This window comes from Staurois parvus, unplaced genomic scaffold, assembly GCF_062004578.1.
Source record: "Staurois parvus isolate SC_StPar_1 unplaced genomic scaffold, SC_StPar_1.0 ptg000185l, whole genome shotgun sequence".
In the NCBI taxonomy this organism is placed as follows: domain Eukaryota; kingdom Metazoa; phylum Chordata; class Amphibia; order Anura; family Ranidae; genus Staurois; species Staurois parvus.
The window spans coordinates 310,862-333,735 of NW_028317981.1; the positions used below are offsets into that span (position 1 = coordinate 310,862).

A 22,874-nucleotide genomic window follows, 5' to 3' on the forward strand; every position below is an offset into this window, starting at 1 on the left:
GCCCCTCTATGTCCATGACTATAACCTTAACACGGGAGGGGTGGACTTCAATGACCAGTTGATGAAGCCGTACTTCGTTTCCCTTGAAGCCTTATGCTGGTACAAAAAAGTGTGGTTTACAAAGCAACTGGAAGATGTGGATCCTTCCTAAAATTCCAGGAAGAGATAATCATGGCCCTTTTGTATCCAGAAGATGCTGTGGCCCAAACCCCCAACCCAGATGCACTGAGCCGGCTGCATGAGAGGCATTTTCCTGATGTCTCAACCCAAAAAAAAAGTGGTGTCTGTAGCAGACATGGAATTGGGCGTGACACTTTTTTTTGTCCCTCCTGTCCTGGCCAACCTGGTCTCTGCCTCAGGGATTGCTTCCATCACTACCATACACTAGTGGCGTATTCGTATAGGGTACAGCACGACACAGTCCAGGGCAGCTATATACACAGGGTCTTGAAAGATGTCAGGTAGTAAGGAAACTGGCTATTGCATTTTGAGAGACCCTAATATCTGCTTGTTACAGTTTAAAAAAAAAATAAATAAATAAAAAAAAAGAAATCGGAACTTACAAGCATTTCATCACTTCGGTTTTGCAGGATATAAACAGCACCATTTATAAATTGGGAAAACATCTGATCACACTGATCTTGGTGAAATCAGATGATTTAAGGGCAGAGGAGATATCTAGAATCTGAGACCCCCTCAGAAAAGAATACCTGTCACTGCCTATTGCTATCACAGGGAACATTTACATTCCCTGTGATAAACAATAAAAGTGATTAAAAAAATGAAAGGGACAGTGTAAAAATAATAATATAAAAAACAAAAAAGCACCCTCACACCCACCCTGCACGTGCACGCAGTGGCATACGCAAGCATTGGCCCCGTGTCAGTATGTAATCAGAGGTTGCACCATACCTATGAGGTATCTCCGCGAGCGTCAGAGGGCAGTAATTTTAGCACTAGACCTCCATCTTCAAAATGCTCACCATGCCTCCTATTAATTTCCTTGGGTATCTACTTTCCAAAAAGGGGTCATTTGGGGAGGGGGGGGGGTTGTGTTCTGGCATTTCAAGGCCTTTAAAACTGTAATAGGTAGCGAGGAAGTGAAATAAGCAAAAATGTACCCTTCAGGCTTGCAAAGTGATCATTGGATTTCTGGCTCGTGTATGTGGTTAGGTTCCCAAAAAGTCTCTCACATGTGGTATCCCCATATGTGGTAGAAGTAGCAGAATGTATTTTGAGGTGTAATTGCACATATACCCATGGCATGTGTGAGCAATATATCATTTAAGTGACAAGTTTGTTTAGAAAAAAAACATTTTTTTGTAATTTTCAAAAAACTTGTGTTAAATAAAGTATTCCATTGACTCTACATGCCTCTTAGCAATTAGACTGGGGTGTTTACTTTCCAGAAAGTGGTCATTTGTGGGGTGATTGTGCTATCTTGGAATTTCAGAGCCTCAGAAACTGTGATAGGTAGTGAGGAAGTGAAATGAGGGATTTATGTACCATAAGGCTTTCAAAGTGGTCATTGGATTTCGGTTCCTGAATGTGGCTAGGCTGCCAAAAAGTCTCACACATGTGGTATCCCCATACTCAAGAGAAGTAGCAGAATATATTTTGGGGTGTAATTCCAAATACACCCATGGCATGTGTGAGCAATATACCATTTACATGAAAACGTTTTTGGGGAAAAAAAATTTTAATTTTCCAAAGACTTGTGGAAAAAAATAAATATTCCATGGACTCAACATGCTTCTCAGCAGATAGCTTAGGGTGTCTACTTTCCGAAAAGGGGTTATTTGGGGGTGTTTGTACTGCCCTGGCATTTTAGCACCTCAAGAAATATGATAGGCAGTCACAAAGTAAAAGCTGTATAAATTCCAGTATCCATACACCAGAGTCTGTAGACACTATAGATTTGACACAAACCAATTAATATACACTTTTTGGGATTTTTGTTTTACCAAAGACATAAAAAATACATTTTGACCTAAATTTATGACTAACTTTGAGTTTATTGGATATTGTTTGTCAGTTAAACCAGCACCGTATAGCAAAAAATGGCGTAAATTCCAGTATCTATACCAGTGGTCAATAAATGCCGGACCACAGTCTGCGAAAGGCCCCAGCAGCGGTACTGCCCAAACAACCAGTCCGCAATGACAGATACGGCGCTGAGCAGGGTGGTCGTCACGGCAACGTGACATCACGTGTGCTCCCCTTTCAGCTCACTGTCTCTTCGGCTCCTGCTCCCTGCCTGAACGCAAGCGTCCAGCAAGGATCCCGGCAAGCTCCTGTCTGCCCTCAAGGTAGGGTGTAGTCTTACTGGGGCACCCTGATGGGCACAACATAGAATGTACCCATCAGAGTGCCCCTTAACATAACGTGCCCATCAGCATGCCCCTTATTTTATTAAGGGGCACTATGATGTGCACAGTTTAAGAGGCACTCTGATGGGCCCATTTTATGTTAAGGTGCACTCTGATGGCCACAATGTAGAATGTGCCCATCAGAATGCCTCTTACCATAAAATGTATCCATCAGAGTGCCCCTTAATATAAATGTGCCCAACAGAGTTCCCCTTAACATAAAACGTGCCCATCAGCATGCCCCTTATTTTATGTTAAGGGGAACTCTGATGGGCGCATTTTATGTTAAAGGGCACTCTGACTGTCCCATTTTATGTTAAGGGGGCACAAATGGGCACATACTGTGGAAAGAGGCACTCTGATGGGCACATATGATGGAAAGGGGCACTCTGTGGAATATGATGTAAAGGGGCACTCTGATGGGGGAATATGATAGAAGTGCTGCATACTTTTTTATTATTATGATAGAAAGGGGTATTTTGAGTGTAAGGGGGCTCTCTGATGGGAATATCTGATGTAAAGGGGCACTCTGATGGGGACAACTGATGTAAAGGAGTACTCTGATGAGCACACCTAATGTGATGGGAATCCATGATGTACAGTTGCACTCTGATGTTGACATGTAATGTAAGGTGGCACGCTGATGGGCAGACCCTATTCGGACCTCGGCCAGAAGAAAATTTTAGTGACCGGACCTCCATGAATTTTAATTCAATACACCTGATCTATATCATAGTTTGTAGACGCTATAGCTTTCACACAAACCAAACTATACACACTTATTGGGATTTTTTTTTTTACTAAAGACATATAGCAAAATACATTTTGGCCTAAATTTATGACTATCTTTGAGTTTACTCTATATTTTTTAAAACCAAAAGTTAAAATTATGGAATTATTGGTATTTGTTTGTTTATAGCGCAAAAAATAAAAAAAACCCTGCGGTGATCAATTATCACCAAAAGAAAGCTCTATTTGTATGAAAAAAGGACATACATTTTGTTTGAGTACAGCATTGCATGACCGTGCAATTATTAGTTGAAGTAGCAGAGCACCAAATAGCAAATATTGGCCAGGTCAGGAAGGGGGGTAAATCTTCCGGAGGGCAAGTGGTTAATTTCCTCTCGTAGATATCATTACAAAATATTACTAAACCTAGCAGACCAATAAATCTGCATTTGACAGACTATACCCGTTATTCCCCTGTAGCAGGACTAAAAGATGGAATCTGTCTGTGAGTTGTGCTAATACAGCAAATATGTAGTTATTATTATTATTATTGTTATAATACAGTATTTATATAGCGCCAACAGTTTACTGATTGCTTTACAACATGGGATGATCTAATCCCCAGGGATTATGCTATCATGAGCGGAATATCAAATTAATCCCGCAAAAATTGTAAACAGAATTTTAAATAAACAGGCAAAAATCATCTAAATAATAGCTTACTGTTAATTACCCTCAGAAGCAAGTCATATCTTTTAATTCATAGAGGCTCTGACATCCCATTTTTCAATTCTCTGTGACCACTGCTATGACATGTTACTGCTTTACAAAAGCAAGCAGCTGAATAAAAAAACATGAGTGAGAGATGTTTTTTATGTAGACAATTATTTGTTATATAGTTATAGCTTTTCTGCTTTTGTGTACAAGGGAATGCATGTCAAAACTGCTTTTTGTTTCATAAAAGTCAGTGAAAAGGCATTTTAGGAGGTGAGTGTGCATTTAGAAAGATTTCATAAGTATCTCAAACAAACTCAAAAGCAAGATGAAGACATCTTAGGGCATGCTATCTACTTGTTCAAAAACAATCTAGCAGCCACTATACATTGCCGTTGCCCTGAAGGTTCACAAGCACAATTGCTCACCTTAGCTACACATCATATTTTTACAGAGAGCAGGGGGAGATGTGGAAAGAGATGCTCATAAGAATTATTGCGCGCCTTGGGTAAACATCATGTTGCTTGCACAACTTGTGGGAAACATAAAGATTCGAATCCCAGCCACGTCATCTCCTGCCTGGAGTTTGCATGTTCTCCCTGTGCCTGCGTGGGTTTCCTCCGGGTACTCCAGTTTCCTTCCACACTCCAAAGACATGCTGGTAGGTTAATTGGCCCTTGTATATGAATGTGAGATATGGACATTAGATTTTGCACTCCTTGAGGGTTAGGGACTGATGTGAATGTACAATATATATGTAAAGTGCTGCGCAAATTGACAGCGCTATATAAGTACCTGAAATAAATAAATAAATAACAGTGATTGAAGCAGATTTTCTAACTTTTCTGATGGGTTTTTTTCCCCCAAGAGTGGTTATCTCAAGTCTAGGGATTAGTATAGAACAGCCTTTCTCAAGCTGTGATGAGTCCATAAAAAGTGATGGAATGTTTTTCTGCTTGACAGTGCCTTAGTTGTAGCTCCAGTGTCATCCAGCACAGCAAGTAGCTTTAGCTGTCTAAAAGAGCCATTTTTGCCACTGATCCTCCATGTAATGGGAATTATTCCCATTAACCATTAGTGTAAGTGGTCACCTATGTTCCCACTGACCACTGAAAGGTTGTCGATAGACCCTGGCTATCTGTCTTTATCAGTCTGAAGGTACGGACATGTCTGGAGGATTGACTTCATCTCAGAAGCAACAGACACATGCACACAGTGATAGGTGAAATCAATCTCTCAAATTTATTAGCGGGAAGAAAATTAATATAACAGAAAAAAAAAGGTGGGGGCACAGAGTATCAAAAAGCTGCGTTGTCAGTAATTGATTGGCTGAATACAAATAATATAAGCATTGACGTCAATTCTGAAAAGTGATGAGAAGTGGAGTTTCACTTTCCCAGGAATAAGGAAAGTTTCTACATTGTTTTAAAACACTTATCTACTACATACAATATAGTCTCGCTAGATACTTGTCAAGGCTATGAACATAACTTTTCTCAGGCTTTGAAATCATTTACAAGTATCCAACAGTTATTTTCCCATTGGAAAGAAATATTTGAATTTTAATTATAACAGAAACAGGTGCTGTTAGTACAAAGAAATAATTGGATACTATCTCCATCTACCAAGGCTAAACTAAGATAAGAAATGGAAGAATATTGTGAGTACAGTTCTGTAACACATAACTGACACAGCATAGTTTCATTAACTCATTCTGGGTATAATACAAAACAATCAACATAGAATACAAAATATAAAATGGAGTTCTCATCTCCTTGTAAAAGAAGACTCAGAATACAGTGTGGAATTAAAGGAAATCTTCTCCCCTGATCACAGAAATTTCTCTGCACACAGCCTGTTTTACTGCCAGGCTGATTGCGTATTTTTACCTCCACTCTCTATTGAACTATAGCTGCACACTGACAGCCCGGCAGTAATTAAATCTGAGCTGGAATGTGCACTGATCCTTCATGCCTGCTTGCGGACCTGTCAGTGAGTGGAGGTACAAAATCAGCTGGGCAGTAAATAAGGCTGTGTACACTGAAGGTTCTGTTATCAGGTGAGAAAGTGTACTTTAACTCTTTACTTCTATGCAATTGATTGTTTTGGCTACTCTTAGGCAAGCCATACATTATGCAATTTTCTTTCCTTCAATCCCAGGTTGAAGGAAAGAAAATCACTAGATTCCCTCAACACAGTCTGTGTTGATGGGGGAATCCCTTCCATGGAGATATTGTTTTCTGGCAGTGCGAGTTTTCCCAGCTGTCAGAATACATTAATCACTGCCTGCGGCAATAGCCATCAGCAGTAATCGTACAAAAAAAAACAAAAAAAAAACAGGCTGTGTTATGCTGATGTCAATCAATAGGTCAACCAGTCTGCCCATACATGGATCAAAATTCGGCATTTTCTTGCTGAACCTGCCATATTTTGATCTGTCTCTGGCCAGCTTTAGATGCACCCCCTTCATTTTATCTTTCATTCTTGCGGCCTATAATTCAAGAGGGGCTCTTAGGACCCTGATGCAAGGAGGAGGGGGACCCTGACGTAAAGGGGGGACTCTGGGGACCTGATGTAACTAGGGAAGCTCTGGGGGCTCTAGTAACCCCTTCACGCCTAAGGGTAAAACAAATCTAAATGCCTAAGCACAATTTTGCAATGTTGACATGTGTTAGTAAAACCGTACATATTACAACTACTTTGTACATCCAGGTGAATTATATTGGTTTTTTTTTTTTAGGACAAATGGGGCTTTCATTTGGTGGTAAATGGTAATGGATATCTCCTGATTTTTTTTATCAAAGGAAAACTGGCCCAAAATAGTAAAAAAAAAATTTTTTTTTTATTTAGCTGTGTGTTTCTTGTTACAACCATAAGCTACCACCAAAGAACAACCCAAAATAAATTTTCTAGCTCTTGACGATCATAGCGATACCATATATGTGTATGTTATTTGTTGTCTGTACCCGTTGTCAAACCTTGATCTAGGTATTTTTTCTTTATTTTTTATTGTATTTTTTAATATTTATTTATCTTTTTTTTCTCTCCCTCTCTCTCTCTCTCTCTCCCTCTCTCTCTCTCTCTCTCTCTCTCTCTCTCTCTCTCTCTCTCTCTCTCTGTGCCAGGATTTGGAGAGACACAATTAATCTCTCTCCTCCATTCACAGAAAAAAAAAAACAAGGGGGCCGGGCTGTACAGTGACTGATCACAGTGATAGCCAATCAGAAGCTATCACAGCGATCATGTGACCCAGAATCAGGAGTCCCGATCATTAGAACAGGACTCGGTGCTCTCAGTGACACCGTGGTCTTTGTGCTGGGAGCCTGCCATGCGGCGCACTCTCAACAGAATGACAGGTACGCAGATATGCGGCCCCAAGGAAAAAAGCCCAGTTCTGTGAGGCCGCATATTTGTGTTATGTCGGCGTTAAGGGAGTGATTAGGGATTCTGATGTAAGTGACCCTAATGTTAGGGCGGCTTTGGGGACCCTGAGTTAAGGCTGATGAACCCAGGGACCCTGATGTTAGGGGGGTGACTCTGGGCCCCTGATGTATGGGGGAGCACTCTGGGATGGATTATTCTGAGGGCCCTGATGTGAGGAATTTTTCTGGGGACCCTGACACTAGGCCGGGGGGGGGGGGTGACTCTAGGGACCCTAATATTAGGGGGGCTCTGAGGACCCTGAGGTAAGGCTGAGAAACCCCAGGGACCCTGATATTAGGGTGACTGGGGACCCTGATGTAAGGGGGATTATTCTGAGGACCCTTATGTATGGGGAATTACTTTGGGGACCCTGATGTGTGGGGAATTACTTTGGTACCCTGATGTAAGGGGGCATTACTCTGGGGACACTGAAGTAAGGGGGATTACTCTGGGGACACTAAGGTAAGGCTGAGGAACCCCAGGCACCCTGATGTTAGGTGGGTGACCCCTGAACTCTCCCCTACAAACTGCTGACCCTATCCTTTGCCCTGCTGACCCCCTGTACACTGCCCTGCTGACCTCCCATCCTCTGCCCCACTGACATTTTTTTTTTTACTTCACCCCAACATTAGATCGGCTAGATCCGGCGCTGGTTTATTACTGTACTTTCTATGTTTTTGGTTGTATTGTTTATTCTGCTTGAGGTGATTGACAACTTTGTGATTTGTATAGTACTGCTTGAAGAAGGGGACATACCCCGAAAGCTTGTCCTCAAAATTGTATGTTAGTGCAAATAAAATAATAAAAAAAGTATCACGGACAGTACTGAATTGTTTCTATTGTTCTGTAACTCTTCTACATTCTTGTGTTTTTATTTACCTTTTGACATTGTCAATTAACTTTTCTCTCATATAAAGGGATATCTCCCTGCAAATATGGATAGACGGCAACAAACACTCCAGAGGAAACGTGCTGAATATTTTGGTTTCATAGAGCAGTATTATGATTCCCGTAATGAAGAGCATCATCAAGATACGTATCGACAGGTACAAAATCATTACATCTTGGTTTTTTTTTTATTTTTTCAATTGCAATTATTCCTCCAAAGAAATGCATAATACATTTTAATTTACTTTTGTCTTTACAGCACTAGGTATAATCAGTGTTTAGAACTATGCACTTCTTTTTCAACATTTAGTTCTCGTACCTTTTATGGATGTGCTTTGTAATAGCAGTGGCATGTGTAAATTCCTGTGTCAAACTTGCTAGGTTTGTCTGGGAGGTGCGTTGCCATTGTTAAGGTAAATTCATTCCACTTGGTTAAGGGTTTGCTATTGGTTGTGAGCGGTGACAGGGACAGCAACACATCTTTGTTGCTGATCTTCATGGAAGGACGCAAATTCTGTACATTTCCTGTTGTACATAATGTATACATTTCCTGATTTCAGTCTGTATAGAATGACAATAGCACAAGATAATTAGCATTGGACAGCCCACCATCCACCATGTCTTGGGCTGGATACCCCACCTGTTGGGCAATTTTCAAAGCAGCAGCTGGGTGCTGAAATACTCCTCCTTGTTCTAGCACCCAGCACTGAAACAACTGTTAGGCAGAACCACTGGCTTCCAAAATTGAGGGGGTTACATTTTAAAGCCACTGACCACCAGCGGGGTGGGTGGTTGGAAAATTAAGCAAAAAAAAAAAAAAAAAATTACTGCTACTGCTTACATATGGGTGGGGGGGGGTTTAAATACTGCCACTTTTCACCCATACGGAGTCCAATAGTGCAAGAGAGGGATCACTGACTGCTCGTCAGTGGGGGAAGGGGAGGGGGGCTAGTACAGTGCCAATGCTGGAGGTGATTGTTTCAGGCACTGACCTCAATGCTGAAGGTTCCTTGCTTTCCCCACTGACACCAATGCTGTGGGTTGTTATTGCGTACACTGGACCCTGCATTCACTATATCTGGTCCCCCACAGTACACAGAACATGGAAATGCAATTTTTTTAGTAAATAAAAACTGCAAAATACCTTTTCCCACCAGCAGTTAGAGCAGTCTTATAACTTTTATCCGTGTTCAGCAGAGCACTGGGTAAAGCTTGTAGGAGGAGTTTTCATCTGCTTAGGAGGATGCAGAACCCCTGACCTCTGTCTGGACAGTGCTGATTGGATTTTGCTGATCACTTGCAGTGTCCCAAGAGAAAAAAAACCTCTATAGCAATACACACCAACAGAGTGTCTCCACAAGTCAGGATCAAGCAGCCTTTTTACACAATGCAGAGGATTAACCCCTTAGGTTCTATAGTGAGTATAACAAGCATGCTTTACTGCATTTATAGACTGATTTTACTGTTGTGGGTTTAGTAACTCTTTAAGTGTACATATCTTGTGCTGAGAACCCTTTTGTGCTCTTAACCTGAATAAAACACAAGTAGCCTTTGATCACTAAGCAATCACATGATCACAGTGACAACAAAGCTGTTATGAATCAATCTGATTGATAACAGCTATGCTTCTGTTTCTGGAGAGATGTGATTGCCCACAGCTCTCACTTGGGAAAAGGGGCTAATCACAGCACTCTGTACCATGTGACCAGTTGGAGCCAATCACAGATCATTGTATTTTGAACTGTCATGAACTTAACCCATTCATGACAGTTCAATGCAAACATTGCATTGCAGGAGCAATAATCTTTATTGCTCCTGCAATGCAAAATGGTGATGCAAGTATTTAAAAATAAATAGTAAAAAAAAAAAGAAAAATTATAATTTTTAAAAGAATAAATATATTGAGAGAATGTATTTTTATTTATTTATTTTTTAACTATTTGGCTCTGGGCAAAGCGACTTAACCTTACTTAACTATTTCCGGGTGTGTGAACATGCTTGCGCCTCCCACCCCCCGCTGCCCCTTATGCTGATCCAGGGAAAGAAGAGAGAACATGGCACCTGACTAAAAGCAGTACATTTTACACATGTTAGATTAGCACATTTAACCGTTTGATCACCCTTATTAACGCTTTAATCACCCTGTCACCCAGCCATTAGTATAGTGTCAGTATATAGAATTTTTCACTGCTCAGTGCATTACTGCCACTAGTGACATCAGATAGCGTTAGGGTCTGTAAGCTCCTCTCCTAGCCAGGGTCAGCTAGTGTAAGATTGCCCGCACACTTTTGCACTCATGCTATAGGTTGCTGATCACGGCCATTAAGTAGTATAAAAAAAAAAATCACCCCAGCCCCGCGCTTGCGCACAAAGGCAAACACAAGTGTCGGTCCCTTGTCAGTATGTAAATAGAGATTGCACCATGCATGTGAGGTATCACCATGAACGTCTGGTCTTGACGTAATTCTAGCACTAAGCCTCCTGTGTAAATCTAAAGTGGTGACCTGTAAGGGCTTTTAAAGCATTGTCTATAGATTACATTTACGTAGTTTGTCGCCGTTGCACGGGCAGTGTGCAATTTTCAAGCATGTCATGCTTGGTATCCATTTACTCGGAGTAACATCATCTTTTATATTTTATCAAATAACTTGGCAATATATTGTGTTTTTATGCATTAAAATTCTGAAAAGTGTGTTTTTTTTCTAAAATAATTTCGCTTGAAAAATTGATACGCAAATACTGTGACATAAAAAATGTGCACACCCATAGTTTTATTCTCTAAGGCCTCTGCTTTAAAATAAATATATATAAATAAAATAAATATATATAAATATATAGACTGTTTAGGAGTTCAAAGTAATTCTGTACCAATAAAAATGTTTTTTTCATTTAAACAAAAAGTGTTCGAAAAGGCATGGTCTTCAAGTGGTTAGAAGAGTGGGGTGTGTGTGGCATATGCTTCTAATGTTGGCCCTAGATAGTAGAAGCACCCCCCCCCCAGAAAAAAAGAGATCATCCGGGGGGGTGTTTGTACTATCCTGACATTTTATGGCCTCCGAAATTGTTATAGGTAGTGTGGAAATGACATGAGGAAATGTGCCCTTTGAAAGCATATAGGTGGGCATTGGTGGGGCCTGTATGTAGCTAGGCTGCCAAAATGTCCCTCACATGTGGTATCCCCATACTTGGGAGAAGTAGCTGAATGTGTTTTGGGGTGTTATTCTACATATACCCATACGTGAGCAATATATCATTTAAGTGACAACTTTTTGTAACAAAAAAAGTTTTGTCATTTTCCAAAAAGCTTGTGGCAAAATCTAAAATCTTCCATGGATTCAACATGCCTCTCAGCAAATTCCTTGGGGTGTCAACTTTTCAAAAGGGGGTCATTTGGGGGTTTTTGTACTGCCCTGGCTTTTTAGCACCTCAAGAAATGTGATAGGCAGTCAGAAAGTAAAAGCTGCGTAAATTCCAATATATATACATTTTGTAGACACTATAACTTTCACACCATTTATTATGCACATATTGGGATTTCTTTGTATTGCTTTTATTTACAAAAACCTTGTATCAAAATATATTTTGGCCTTTTTTTTTTTTTTTTTTAAATTGTTGGTCTTTTCTTGTTTACATCACAAAAATAAAAAAACCCAGTGGTGATCAAATACCACCAAAAGAAATCTCTATTTGTTTAAAAAAACACATAAATTTAATTTGGGTATAGAGTTGCATAACCACGCAATTACCAGATGAAATAGCACAATGCTGAATAGCAAAAAAATGGCCTGGTCATTCTGAGGGGTAAATCCTCAGGAGGGCAAGTGGTTCTTAAGGATTTGCTTTGTATTTAAAGGTATAGCGCTGATTAGGTTGATTTGTTATTTATTTTATTTCATTTGCAACACATTTTAGATGGAAATATAATTATAGGTGGAATAATTTGACACAATGTTTGAAAAATGGTTTTATTTAAGTTTTTGTTTTCTTTTAAGATTTGCTTTGGAAATTACACACTTTCACAGGTATATAGTATGGCACTAACATGTATACTGTGTAAAAAAAAAAAAAATTCAGCAGGGTGTTGAGGTGTATTACCACCTATTCATGCTGAATAGGTTGCCTAATTTTGACAGAATACACCTCAACACACCAAAATGCTCTGCCATTGTGAGGTCCTCTGAAAGGGAAGGGGGGGAGAACACCTAAGGCTCTCTTTCATTTTTCTGTTGACCACCGCTGCACTTGATAATGGGAGCTTTTTTTTTTCTACTGATCGAGTTTCCAGCTAATTGTTACTGCTACACAACATTCTTTACGTGCAGAAAAACGGTCCTGTTCTTGTTACCGTGCACTGGACTAGAATGTTTCCTCACGGCACAGTTCACAAGGCAAAACAGTATAGTGCACTTGTAAACACATCTTAACCTCCTTCATGATCACACTACCCTTTGGGATATGTTGCTGCAATATTTGATCTATATTGCTGTCTATAGGAGTATTCGGCCACTGTGAAAAAAAACATGGAGGCCATAACTATATCCCAATGGACTGAACAATTGCAAGCTCTAACTGGAATATTAAAAAAAACCTCTATAGTGCAAAAGGAGAGAGTGATTAAGTCCCAATCAAGAAGCCGTAGTCTCTGTATGGTAGATCCAGGTGTGGTAATCCATTTCTGTAATGGCTGCAGCTCTTCTAAGGCTAGGTACACATCTGTGCGGGTGGTGCCGATGCAGATCTGCACAAAAATCACAAAAACCACCCGCACAGAGGAATGCGGACCCACGAGTGGGTGGCATTAGTTCTAATGGCACGCCGCCAGCACTGGAAAATGCAACCGTACTGGGAACCGAGGTTCCCGTGCGGGCTGCGTTTTCCAAAGAAGTACAGGGACTTCTTCCCTGGGTGTCAATCTTCCCTGTGTGTCAAATGAATAGGCTCTCGTGCCCATGCAAAACTTGGCCCGCACGGCCACATATATGTAAACCAGGGGTAACAGGGTATTGGATATCTCTGTGCACTAAACAGGGTGGATAAAAATTGATGCTTTAAAAAAAAAAATCACTCAGATTTTTTTTGTTTAAAATTAGATTTTTTTTAATTTAAATCAGATTTTTTTTATTTTTATCAAATTTATTTTAATAAAATGCTTTTGGAGTAAAAATCTAAAGATAGTTTTCTATTTAAGATACATTAAAATTTAGTTTATTCAGCATGAAATGGAGCTTACTTATGTAGCATGAGGCTGTATATTCTGCAATATTTACGTTTTTAGTAAACTCATTCAGTGAATCCAAGCTCTGCAAGCTGAGAACATGAACTGCATTGATGCAATTTCACAGTAACCATGAGAAAAAAACATGAAATAAAAGAATTTGAGTAGTTCTCCAGCTATGTGTGATTAACCTATTAACCTAAAATCAGTTCTGATATCGCTGTTTTACTAACCTGACAGCTTATTATTCTAAAAAGGAAACCTTAATTTGGTTTGCAAATATTAAAGATTGTAACTACAAGCAAGAATGAGTCGGATTCCTTACATTTAAATAGCACCTGTCATTTTAGATCCATCATGCCAGCGCCTGTTAGCGGGCATCCACTCACCTACTGCCGCCACGTCCCTCACCTTGTTGTGAATGGGACTGTCGGTGAGTCAACAACGGGTCAGAGGAGCCGCTGTGGGACAGAGATGACAGTTGCTCTTTAAAAACTATGATTTAAATCAAATCCACCCTGGCACTAAAATGGTAAACAAACAGAAGGCGTCGCCATCTAAGTGTATGAATTTAAAGGAAGCTGGGGGAAAAAAAAAACAAAACAGAAAGGGGAACTCTAGCTATGTGGGCTCCGAACATGTTACCACCCATCACGCTTTGAGGTCAATATGTCCCAATGTCACTTCCGTTTCCAGTCCTTGCACTGGCTTGCCTTCCAGCAAGGCTATATTTTCTGCTGGAGGAAGACGCAGCCTGTCATACGGACCTAATCTGCATTCTGACAGAGTCCAACTCTATTCAACCTATCCTGCAGAGAGGTTTTAAGGATACATCTCATCCATCCATCCACCCACTGTCCACTGAGGCTTGCCAGCGAATAAGGATTGATATGTCCATTTACACTCATCCTTGCGAGTGTATTTTAACCCTTTCCTTTACTTGTTTTTAATTAAATTAATACACTTTGATGGCGGCACCTTCTGTTTGTTTATTGTCTAACTGGAATGTGACCATCAGTCACTGGGTCTGCTCTGTAATGTGTTAGCCACAGTGAACTTTCTAAGCCCAGAGCCATGGCGCACAGCCTGTAGTGTGAATCAATCTCTGAAAGCTCATTTATGATCAGGCCATGCGAGTCAACCATTGGGAGTTATTATATATTTACTATATTTATGAGAACTCAAGGTATCCAGGCCATATTTTATCTAGGCTACCTTTATCTGAAGAACTTGTCTCACTTCCAGCTATCTGCAAATGTCCAGGACAATTCAGATACTTCAGGCTTTTGGTTGGTCAACGTTCAAAAATTCACTCTCCATTATTTTCTTTTCTTGGAATACTTAGGTCCTAAACACAACACAAGCAAAAATTTTTCATTCAGGACAAGAAACGGCTTTCTCTCAGATATCACACTTGAGGTTAAAGAGACGTCCATAAGGTTCTCTTTGATAACACTGTTCACCAGGTAAAAAGTTTTGGGCATAAAATTAGCTAATCTTACATAATTTTGGGGTGCTGAAAACTAAATTGACCCTAAAAAATGTTGATTGGCTCTAGTTTCCATGATATATTCACCCATCTAATGACGTAAGCCATTCAAAATTATGATGCAACTTCAGCTGCATATTGCGCAATTGATACTGGTGACCAATAGAAAATTGCATGTATACTGAGATGATGCAATATTAGCCTTTAATTGCATCACTTCACTGCATAAAAGCTGCAGTATCTGTAGCTGATTGTAGTTCGACAGCGTCTTTACATTTCGTTTTATGCTTATATAGGCTACTCAGTAATGCCTCGAACTTGTGTGAATAAAGCAGATAATTTCTGCTATATCTGCGGTGAAATAACTTTTATCTCACAAAAAAGGAGGATAACAGGAATGATTAAGAAAGCCTACAACTTGTATTTTGGCTGAAAGATAGGAGACCAGGACAAGAGCTGGGCACCACATATATGCTGCAATTCTTGTGGGACGGCACTGGAGCAATGGTTGAATGGAAAAAAGGCATCTATGCCTTTCGCTGTGCCAATGATTTGGAGAGAGCCAACAGATCATGTTAGTAATTGTTACTTTTGTATGGTGCCTCCAATTGTAAAAGGGCTAAATAAGAAGAAAAAGTTATCTGTGCACTATCCAAATATTCCATCGGCAATACGTCCAGTTCCTCATGGAGAGGGGCTACCAATTCCTAAAGCACCAGAATCCTTTGTGGTTGAGTCAAGTGAGGAAGAACCTGAAGCGTGTAGTCACGTGCAGTTGTAAGAGAGAGCCCTTTCCTCGAATACAAGAGAAAAGCCAAGAGAAGCAAAACCGACACAAACTGAAGACAAAACTAGTGAGAATCCTAAGTATTAAAATGATTCAACTTAGCTTATGGCTATAATCCTATGCAATATATTATGCCATTTAGGCTTTGTTATGTAGTCAATATCACTTGCTTTATATTTGTGGAAAGACATCTATCTATATAATTATTGTGCATTATGTAGTCATTACGCCTATAGTAGAAAACTTTCCGTTTACAGAAAAACTAGAGCCAATTGACAAATTTCATTGTTATATTTGAACTCAGAATGTGAAATTCATTAAGAAATGGATCCTTTTGTTTCCAAAACTGGCAAAAAATAAAAATTTGTTGAACAGTGATTCTGGTTCCTTTTAGGCTGTTTCATACACAATCTCATTCAAGATCTCTCCAACTCAACATCTTGTTGGTATGGAGCAAGCCAGATTCATCCCTTGACCTTCCCATGCTCTTGTCTGGCCAAGCAAGGAATTCCCTAGCTTGGTGGATCTCCAGCCCAGCCTCCAGGGTTTGGTAACAAGTTACCGCTTGGATCCACTGGCAACAGATTTCTTGATCATTTTTAAGTATCCGGTCAGACTAATCTATGTCTTCACCCAGTGCAAATTCGATTTTGCTTCTCCACAAGTTAAAGAGAAGGAACAGGTGGTCTTCTTTGCACCAAACTGACCCAGAAGACCCTGGTACAATACTCAGACTACTAGGAAATTACCCCAGGCTTTTTCTCAACAGGCCAGACCTGTTGTCTCAGGGCCATCAATGCCATCCTGGGATAAATTTTATTTTCTCCAGTCTGATCTGGATCAGCACAAACAAAAGGCACCCACCCCAAGCTGTAACTGGACTGTAACCTAAACAAAAATAGCCCCACGCTTGCCAAACCATATATATATCCAGAAAAATAATTAAAAATGTATATATGTCTTGCTGTCAGTAGCTGTCATGTGCTCCCACAACAAAAGAATGTACAATTCAAAAAAGTACAGCGAAACAATATGAATTACTATGAAAAAAGAAATGACAGAAGAATATCAAACAATCACTAAAGAGTCCATCAATAAATAAAGTCCATAATTATCTTTGATCAAATGTGCTTCCTCATGTTCATTCCGTGATTATCATATAAATCATTCATATGTGATCCACTTAACATAAGGATGAAAGTGCTCCACTACAGTGCCCGCCACCTGTCACTGCAGTCTCTTACCTCACAATGTAACCTGCTCTAAGGTGAGGTCTGTCACGCTTTCCCAGACACTGGGTAATTATTGTGCAGTGTGCCTCCAAGCAGCCTATGACAGATCAGTCGTCCATCCAGGGACTCAGGTTTCAGCCCATATAGCAAGTGGGAAAGAACATAAAAACTTTCATAGGGGGCGTGGTCTGGTCTGCCGAGATCCAAGATGGCTGCGTGACACAGGAGCTCCTGCCAGCCAAAGACCTTGCATCGATATTAGCAGAGGAGCGGGTGAGACAGAGCCATTACATGATGGGGAAAGCGGACCGGAAAGTCACCGGCTCCCGTTCCCGCTCTCCTCGGGCACATAACCCCCAGCAGTCCAGACATATTAAGGAACTGTTCAGCTCTCAGCAGAGGGACAGACCACATGCAGCATCCCCAAAATAGTAATTGCAAACTTCAATGATCTGCTGGGCCGTCTACCTGCTGCACCTATTGATCTGGAACGTGCACACAGAGCGCTTCGCTCCAGAGGCAGAGATTCTGACCACCCAAGAGATGTGGTGTGTTGCTTGGTCAGCTTTCCAATCAAAGAAGACATTCTCAGAAGGGCCAGAGAAAGAAGACGCCTTTTATTTCAGGGTAATGAGATACACCTGTTCCAGGACCTCTCCTCCATAACCTTGCAACAAAGGCGAGAACTTTGCCCCCTGCTGGACACACTTCGCTCTCATAACATATCATACAGGTGGCGATTTCCATTCTGTCTCTCCGCTCAAGCTCAGGGGCGCACAGCCTACCTGCGAGTTCCAGAGGATCTCCCCAGCTTCTGTTCCGCACTAGACATTCCTCTAGTTGAGCTTCCAGATTGGTACAGATCTCTGCGTCTTCCAAATGCTACTGAATACTGCCTATCGGTCCCTTCCACTCCACTCCTCCAAGACTTCCTGCCAGAGGCTCCACTACCAACAACAGCTCAACGGCCTCTCCTGCACATCGCAGACCCCACCATGATGCCTAAAGGCCTTTCTTCGATCTCTTCCTTGACTTTCTTCGATCTCTTCCTTGACTTTCTCTCATCAGCAATACTTATCCAGACTATGATCTTACCAGATCCCTCCCATCCGACTCCAGGACCATGCCGGTAGCACCTCGGGTCCTATTTGGCTCCTTAACTGGACACCTTCACCCTTTCGTTTTCTGCTCTCTAACCCATCCGCCCTGGTCCAGGTCTTTTCTTGCCCCTGCAGATGTTGCCAAATTCGCCTCATCGATCATGAAGACCTTTTCCCTCTCCGTCTCAGCTTCTCCAATGGACCGCCAGTCCTGATGTACCTCCGCAAGCACCCTCCATGTCACCGGCCTTTTTATTGCTGAATTTTCACTACCTCTAACGGAAGCCTGGGGGATGGTCCTACAGTCTTTCTCTAACCCTGTTTGTAATGTATATGCTGATTTGTCCGCTGCCTAGAGTCTCTGGAGAGTATGGATCTCCAGACCCTCTATGCTCGGCCCTTGTTTGGTTGTATGGCCTCCCAGGGGTCTTTTGTTGGTCTGGCAGTGGTCAGAGGTGATTTCCATGCCCTCCGTTACATATTGTCTGTATTTCCCGGACCATGATCCCTACTGTTTTTCGTCAGAGTTTACTGTGAGAGGCTTCATACTCCTGCTCACCTTTATACCTTTTCCAGGGGTAGTGTGGGATGGCGGGGGAGGACTGGGTTGGGGGGAGGAAGGGATCCGGGACCCGGGCTGTCATTTCCATACTATTATTATGTTACATATCTGTTTAAAATCAAGTATCACCTCGTTACACTCTCCAGGTGTTGTTCCCTGCGGGGTCCGGCCCCCTCCCCCACCTCATGTCATAACACCCATCTTTACCACATTTATTGCTTACAGGTTTTGAAACCATCATTTGGAGCTTCTGCTGAGCTCCCCCCTAGTCCTGTCCTCTCCCCTATCCCCTTGCCTAGCTACCGCTATTTTTTCTTTTCAGACACGGGGTGCTACTTGATTTTTAGAATGTCGTGGAGTCCTGCGGGAGCGGGGTGGGAGATGGATGGTTTGAGTTTTTGGGAGGGAGTCGGGAAGAGAAGAGTTAGGACAGATAAGAGATACCTTAGGGTTTCAAAAAGAAATGGTGCACTATGTCTCATTTTTCCCAACTGTTTCCTTTGATGGTTGCTTCTTTTTCTGAATGGTTGCCCTGCTGTTTCTGTGATGTTGCAATGTTTTTGCCCTAAACAGATTATGATATGATTTGCTTTTCATCTTAATATGATATGCAGGTTTTCCATCTGGCTTTCACTGATGGTTTATTTTCAGCATGGACTCACACCCTGGCCCTACCACGGCACACCTACGATACCACAACTCTGCCCATAACTTTAGGATCATGCCACGACTGCATTCCACTTAGATGTGCATTTTCTCATTTCCCTATATACAATGCTTCCACCACGATATGCCCTAATGATATATATTCGGTCTCCTTGCCCTCATGACATTTGTTACATTTTCCTTCTGATATCCCTAAGCTTGTTGCTGCGTCTTACCTCACCTATTATGCTGGATGATGGCGGTTGTGCTCCCATCTATATCTTCATTCAAACAAATTGTGTTCACCCTCCCTCCCCGATTCTTGCATTTTTTTAAGGTCCATGGCCCGGTGGACTCTTTCATTTTGGATCTAAGTCCTCCGCGTTTCCCACACAGCGAGCTTTGAGAGCTCTCGCTGAACATTTTCCGGCCGTCTTTACTCCCTTGTCCTCTGCTTCTCATCTCCTTTCATTCCTTGTCCCTCTTTCTACTATTTCCCCCCTACCCCTTCTTCTTTCTTGTTCTTCTTTCCTCCTTCCCACATCTTGGTGGGTCAGCTGGTCTACCCCCACTGCCGGTTATCTCTCTCTCCCTCTTTTCTCCCCTCATTCCCTCTTCCTTTCATTTCTTTTCCTTCCCCCCTCCACCCCCCCTTTTTTTTTCCTTCCTTTTCCCATCTTTTTAGGTTCCCTTTACTCTCCTGGACATGCCTTCTCTCAATTCTCTGTCAGGACATCTTTCGCTGAAAGTTCTGTCTATTAATGTGAAGGGTCTGAATACCCCGGAAAAGCGCTCTCTCCTGCTTTCGCACCTTTTTAAACAGAGAGAGGATATTGTCTTTCTTCAGGAAACGCACTTCCGTTACGATGCCATACTCAAGCTTACCAACTCCCATTTTCCGACAGTTTATCATGCTCCTAACCCTCATGCTAAATCTAAATCGTTGCCATTTTGATTGCAAAGCACCTCCCTCTGGCTATCTCGGAGTCACTTCCGGATCTGGATGGTAGATTCCTGTTTCTAAAAGGTAATTTTGCCAATAAGCCCATCACTTTAGCAAATCTGTACGCACCCAACACTAGACAGGTATCCTTTTTCCGCTCCATTACCTCTTCACTCTCCTCCTTTCAGACGGGTATTCTAATCTTGGGAGGTGATCTTAGCGTTCCCCTATGCCCTTTTATTGGACTCTTCCTCGGGAAGCTCTTTCTTGCCATATAAATCCATTAGACAGATTCACACTCAACTTCAAGATCTGCAACTTCACGACTCTTGGCGAGTCCTCCACCCGAATGTCAAAGACTATACATCGATTACCTCTTTATCACGCAAGCTGACCTCTCTTTCCTCCATGATTCCTCCATCAAACCGATGATCCTCTCTGATCATCACCCTATCACTATGACATTAAGATTTCCGGAGAAACATTCCCGTTCTAAGATATGGCGTTTGGATGCCTCTCTTCTTTCTGACTTGGCCAGTGAAGCAGAGGTTCTCTCCCAATTAACGGACTACTTTTCGAACAATCAAACTCCAGATACCTCTTCGTTAACTCAGTGGGAGGCACATAAATGCGTCATTCGAGGAGTCCTAATAGCTATGGCCACAAAACGTAAAAAAGAGACAGACTCGCTTACAACAACTCTTAGATCGCATTAAATGCCTGGAAAAGGCACACAAACATAATCAGGCCGCCTCGACTTTATCTTACGAACACCCGCATACAGCTCTTAAACGAACTAGGCAAGGCAGCTAAGCGCAGATTCATTCTGTCGCAAAAACTTTTTTATGAGTTTGCTAACAAAAGCGGGAGATTCTTAGCCAGATCCCTCCAGGCTACAAAGTCGAGTTTAACGGTTCACAAGATTAGGGGCTTGGATGTCTCTTTGGCCACCTCAAATGCGGATATAGCATCTCACTTTGAGCAATACTACAAAACATTATACAATCTCCCTCCAGAACGTTGCCCTTCTGAGGCCAATAAGCCTAGCGACACCCTAATCTCTGACTTTCTTCGCCTCTATAGTCCTTCCACTGTACCTGATGATACTGTTCAGAATTTGGAAGATCATATCACGGCGGAGGAACTCTCCCGAGCCATCCAGCAAATGAAACCTGGTAAAAGTCCGGGCCCTGATGGTCTTTCTATAGCATATTACAAGGAGTTTCTAGATATTTTGAGTGAACCCTTCCTCTCCGCCTTCAACACTTTCTCTTCACCCCTCACGCAACATCATCGCCTCCTGGAAGCTCATATCACTGTCATCCCCAAAGAAGGTAAAGATGTCACTTTGGTTACCAATTATAGGCCCATCTCTCTTTTGAACGTAGACATCAAAATCTACGCAAAGTGACTAGCCAACCGTCTCCTTCCCTTGTTACCCTGCCTGATTGACCTTGACCAAGTGGGCTTCATCCCAGGAAGGGAAGCAAAGGAAAACACCATCAAGGCTCTTAACCTTCTCCACCGACTTCACGATTCTCGAAGTCCAGGATTTATTCTTTCCCTAGATGCCAAGAAGGCTTTTGATAGGGTGTCCTGGGATTACTTAAAGGCATCCCTACAGGCGATTGGTTTAGGGGACACCATGCTCAATTTCATTATGGCACTGTATTCTGGTCCAACGGCTCAGGTCCGTGTGAATGGACATCTATCTCATCCATTCCCTCTTGGGAATTGTATGCACCAAGGTTGCCCCCTATCCCCGCTTCTTTTTGTGATATCACTAGAACCATTGTTACCTAAACCCAGATATCAGGGGTATTTCCGTGGCGAACAAGGAATACAAACTTTCTGCCTACGCAGACGACATTCTTTTGTTTCTGATGGAGCCCCGGATTACCTTGCCCAACCTACTTAAGAATTTTTCTTTCTTTCAATATATCTCGAACCTCAAAATTAATCATTCCAAATCCTATGCCTTAAACATAACTCTTCCTCCAGACCTTGTTTCCTTTTGTCAGTCACAGTTCCTGTTTCAATGGGAAAGGGACTCACCTGTCTGGGAATACAGCTTACGAGTAACCTCTCTGATCTTTGTGTCAAAAATTTTCTTCCAAGCCTGAGTGCCATCCGAGCAGACCTAACTAGGTGGCATCGGCCCATGCTTCTCCTGGTTTGGTAGGGCTGCTATACTAAAAATGAATATCCTCCCGCGCCTCCTCTATTTCAAACCTTACCTATCCATTTACCACCCGCCTTTTTGGTTTCATGCAGAAGAATGTGCTCTCTTTTTCTCTGGAATCATAAATGGCCACGTATTTCCTTCTCCCAACTTGTGCTCCCCAAATCCAAAGGGGGGATTGGACTACCTGACCTGCAACTTTACCATCGGGCCTGCCATCTTACTAGGATAATCGATTGGAATATTCACTTTACCACCAAAGCGTGGGTCCAGCTGGAACACTCTTGTTCCACTTCCCCCTTGGCATCGATCCCGTGGCTTCTGACCAAACACATTCCTGAAGACCTCCTCCTACATCCAATAATTGGTCCTTCTCTTAAAACCTTTCGCTTAGCCTGTAAATCGGCCTCCATTTCCGATGCCCCCAACCCACTAACTTCTCTTCGCCTCAATCCGGACTTCCGTCCCGCTATGCATAAGTCCTTTCCATCAGCACATTGGCCACACAGTCAAGTATTGGCGAACCACTTTTTTCACAAAGGTCAGCTGAAGTCTTTTTCTTCCCTAGCAAGTACTAATGGGTGATCTCACCTTTC

The 22,874-nt window shown here is 41.9% G+C and overlaps 1 protein-coding gene across 3 annotated transcripts in view; it reads left to right on the forward strand.

The window, feature by feature from the left end:
- Positions 1 to 22,874, forward strand: part of TBC1D22B (TBC1 domain family member 22B) — a 275,367-nt gene that overhangs the window by 94,645 nt on the left and 157,848 nt on the right. For all 3 annotated transcript variants that reach the window (XM_089677368.1, XM_089677369.1, XM_089677370.1), the window contains one exon: positions 8,153 to 8,281. In XM_089677368.1, coding sequence (XP_089533494.1) covers positions 8,153 to 8,281 — 129 coding nt within the window. The remainder of the gene's footprint in view (positions 1 to 8,152; positions 8,282 to 22,874) is intronic.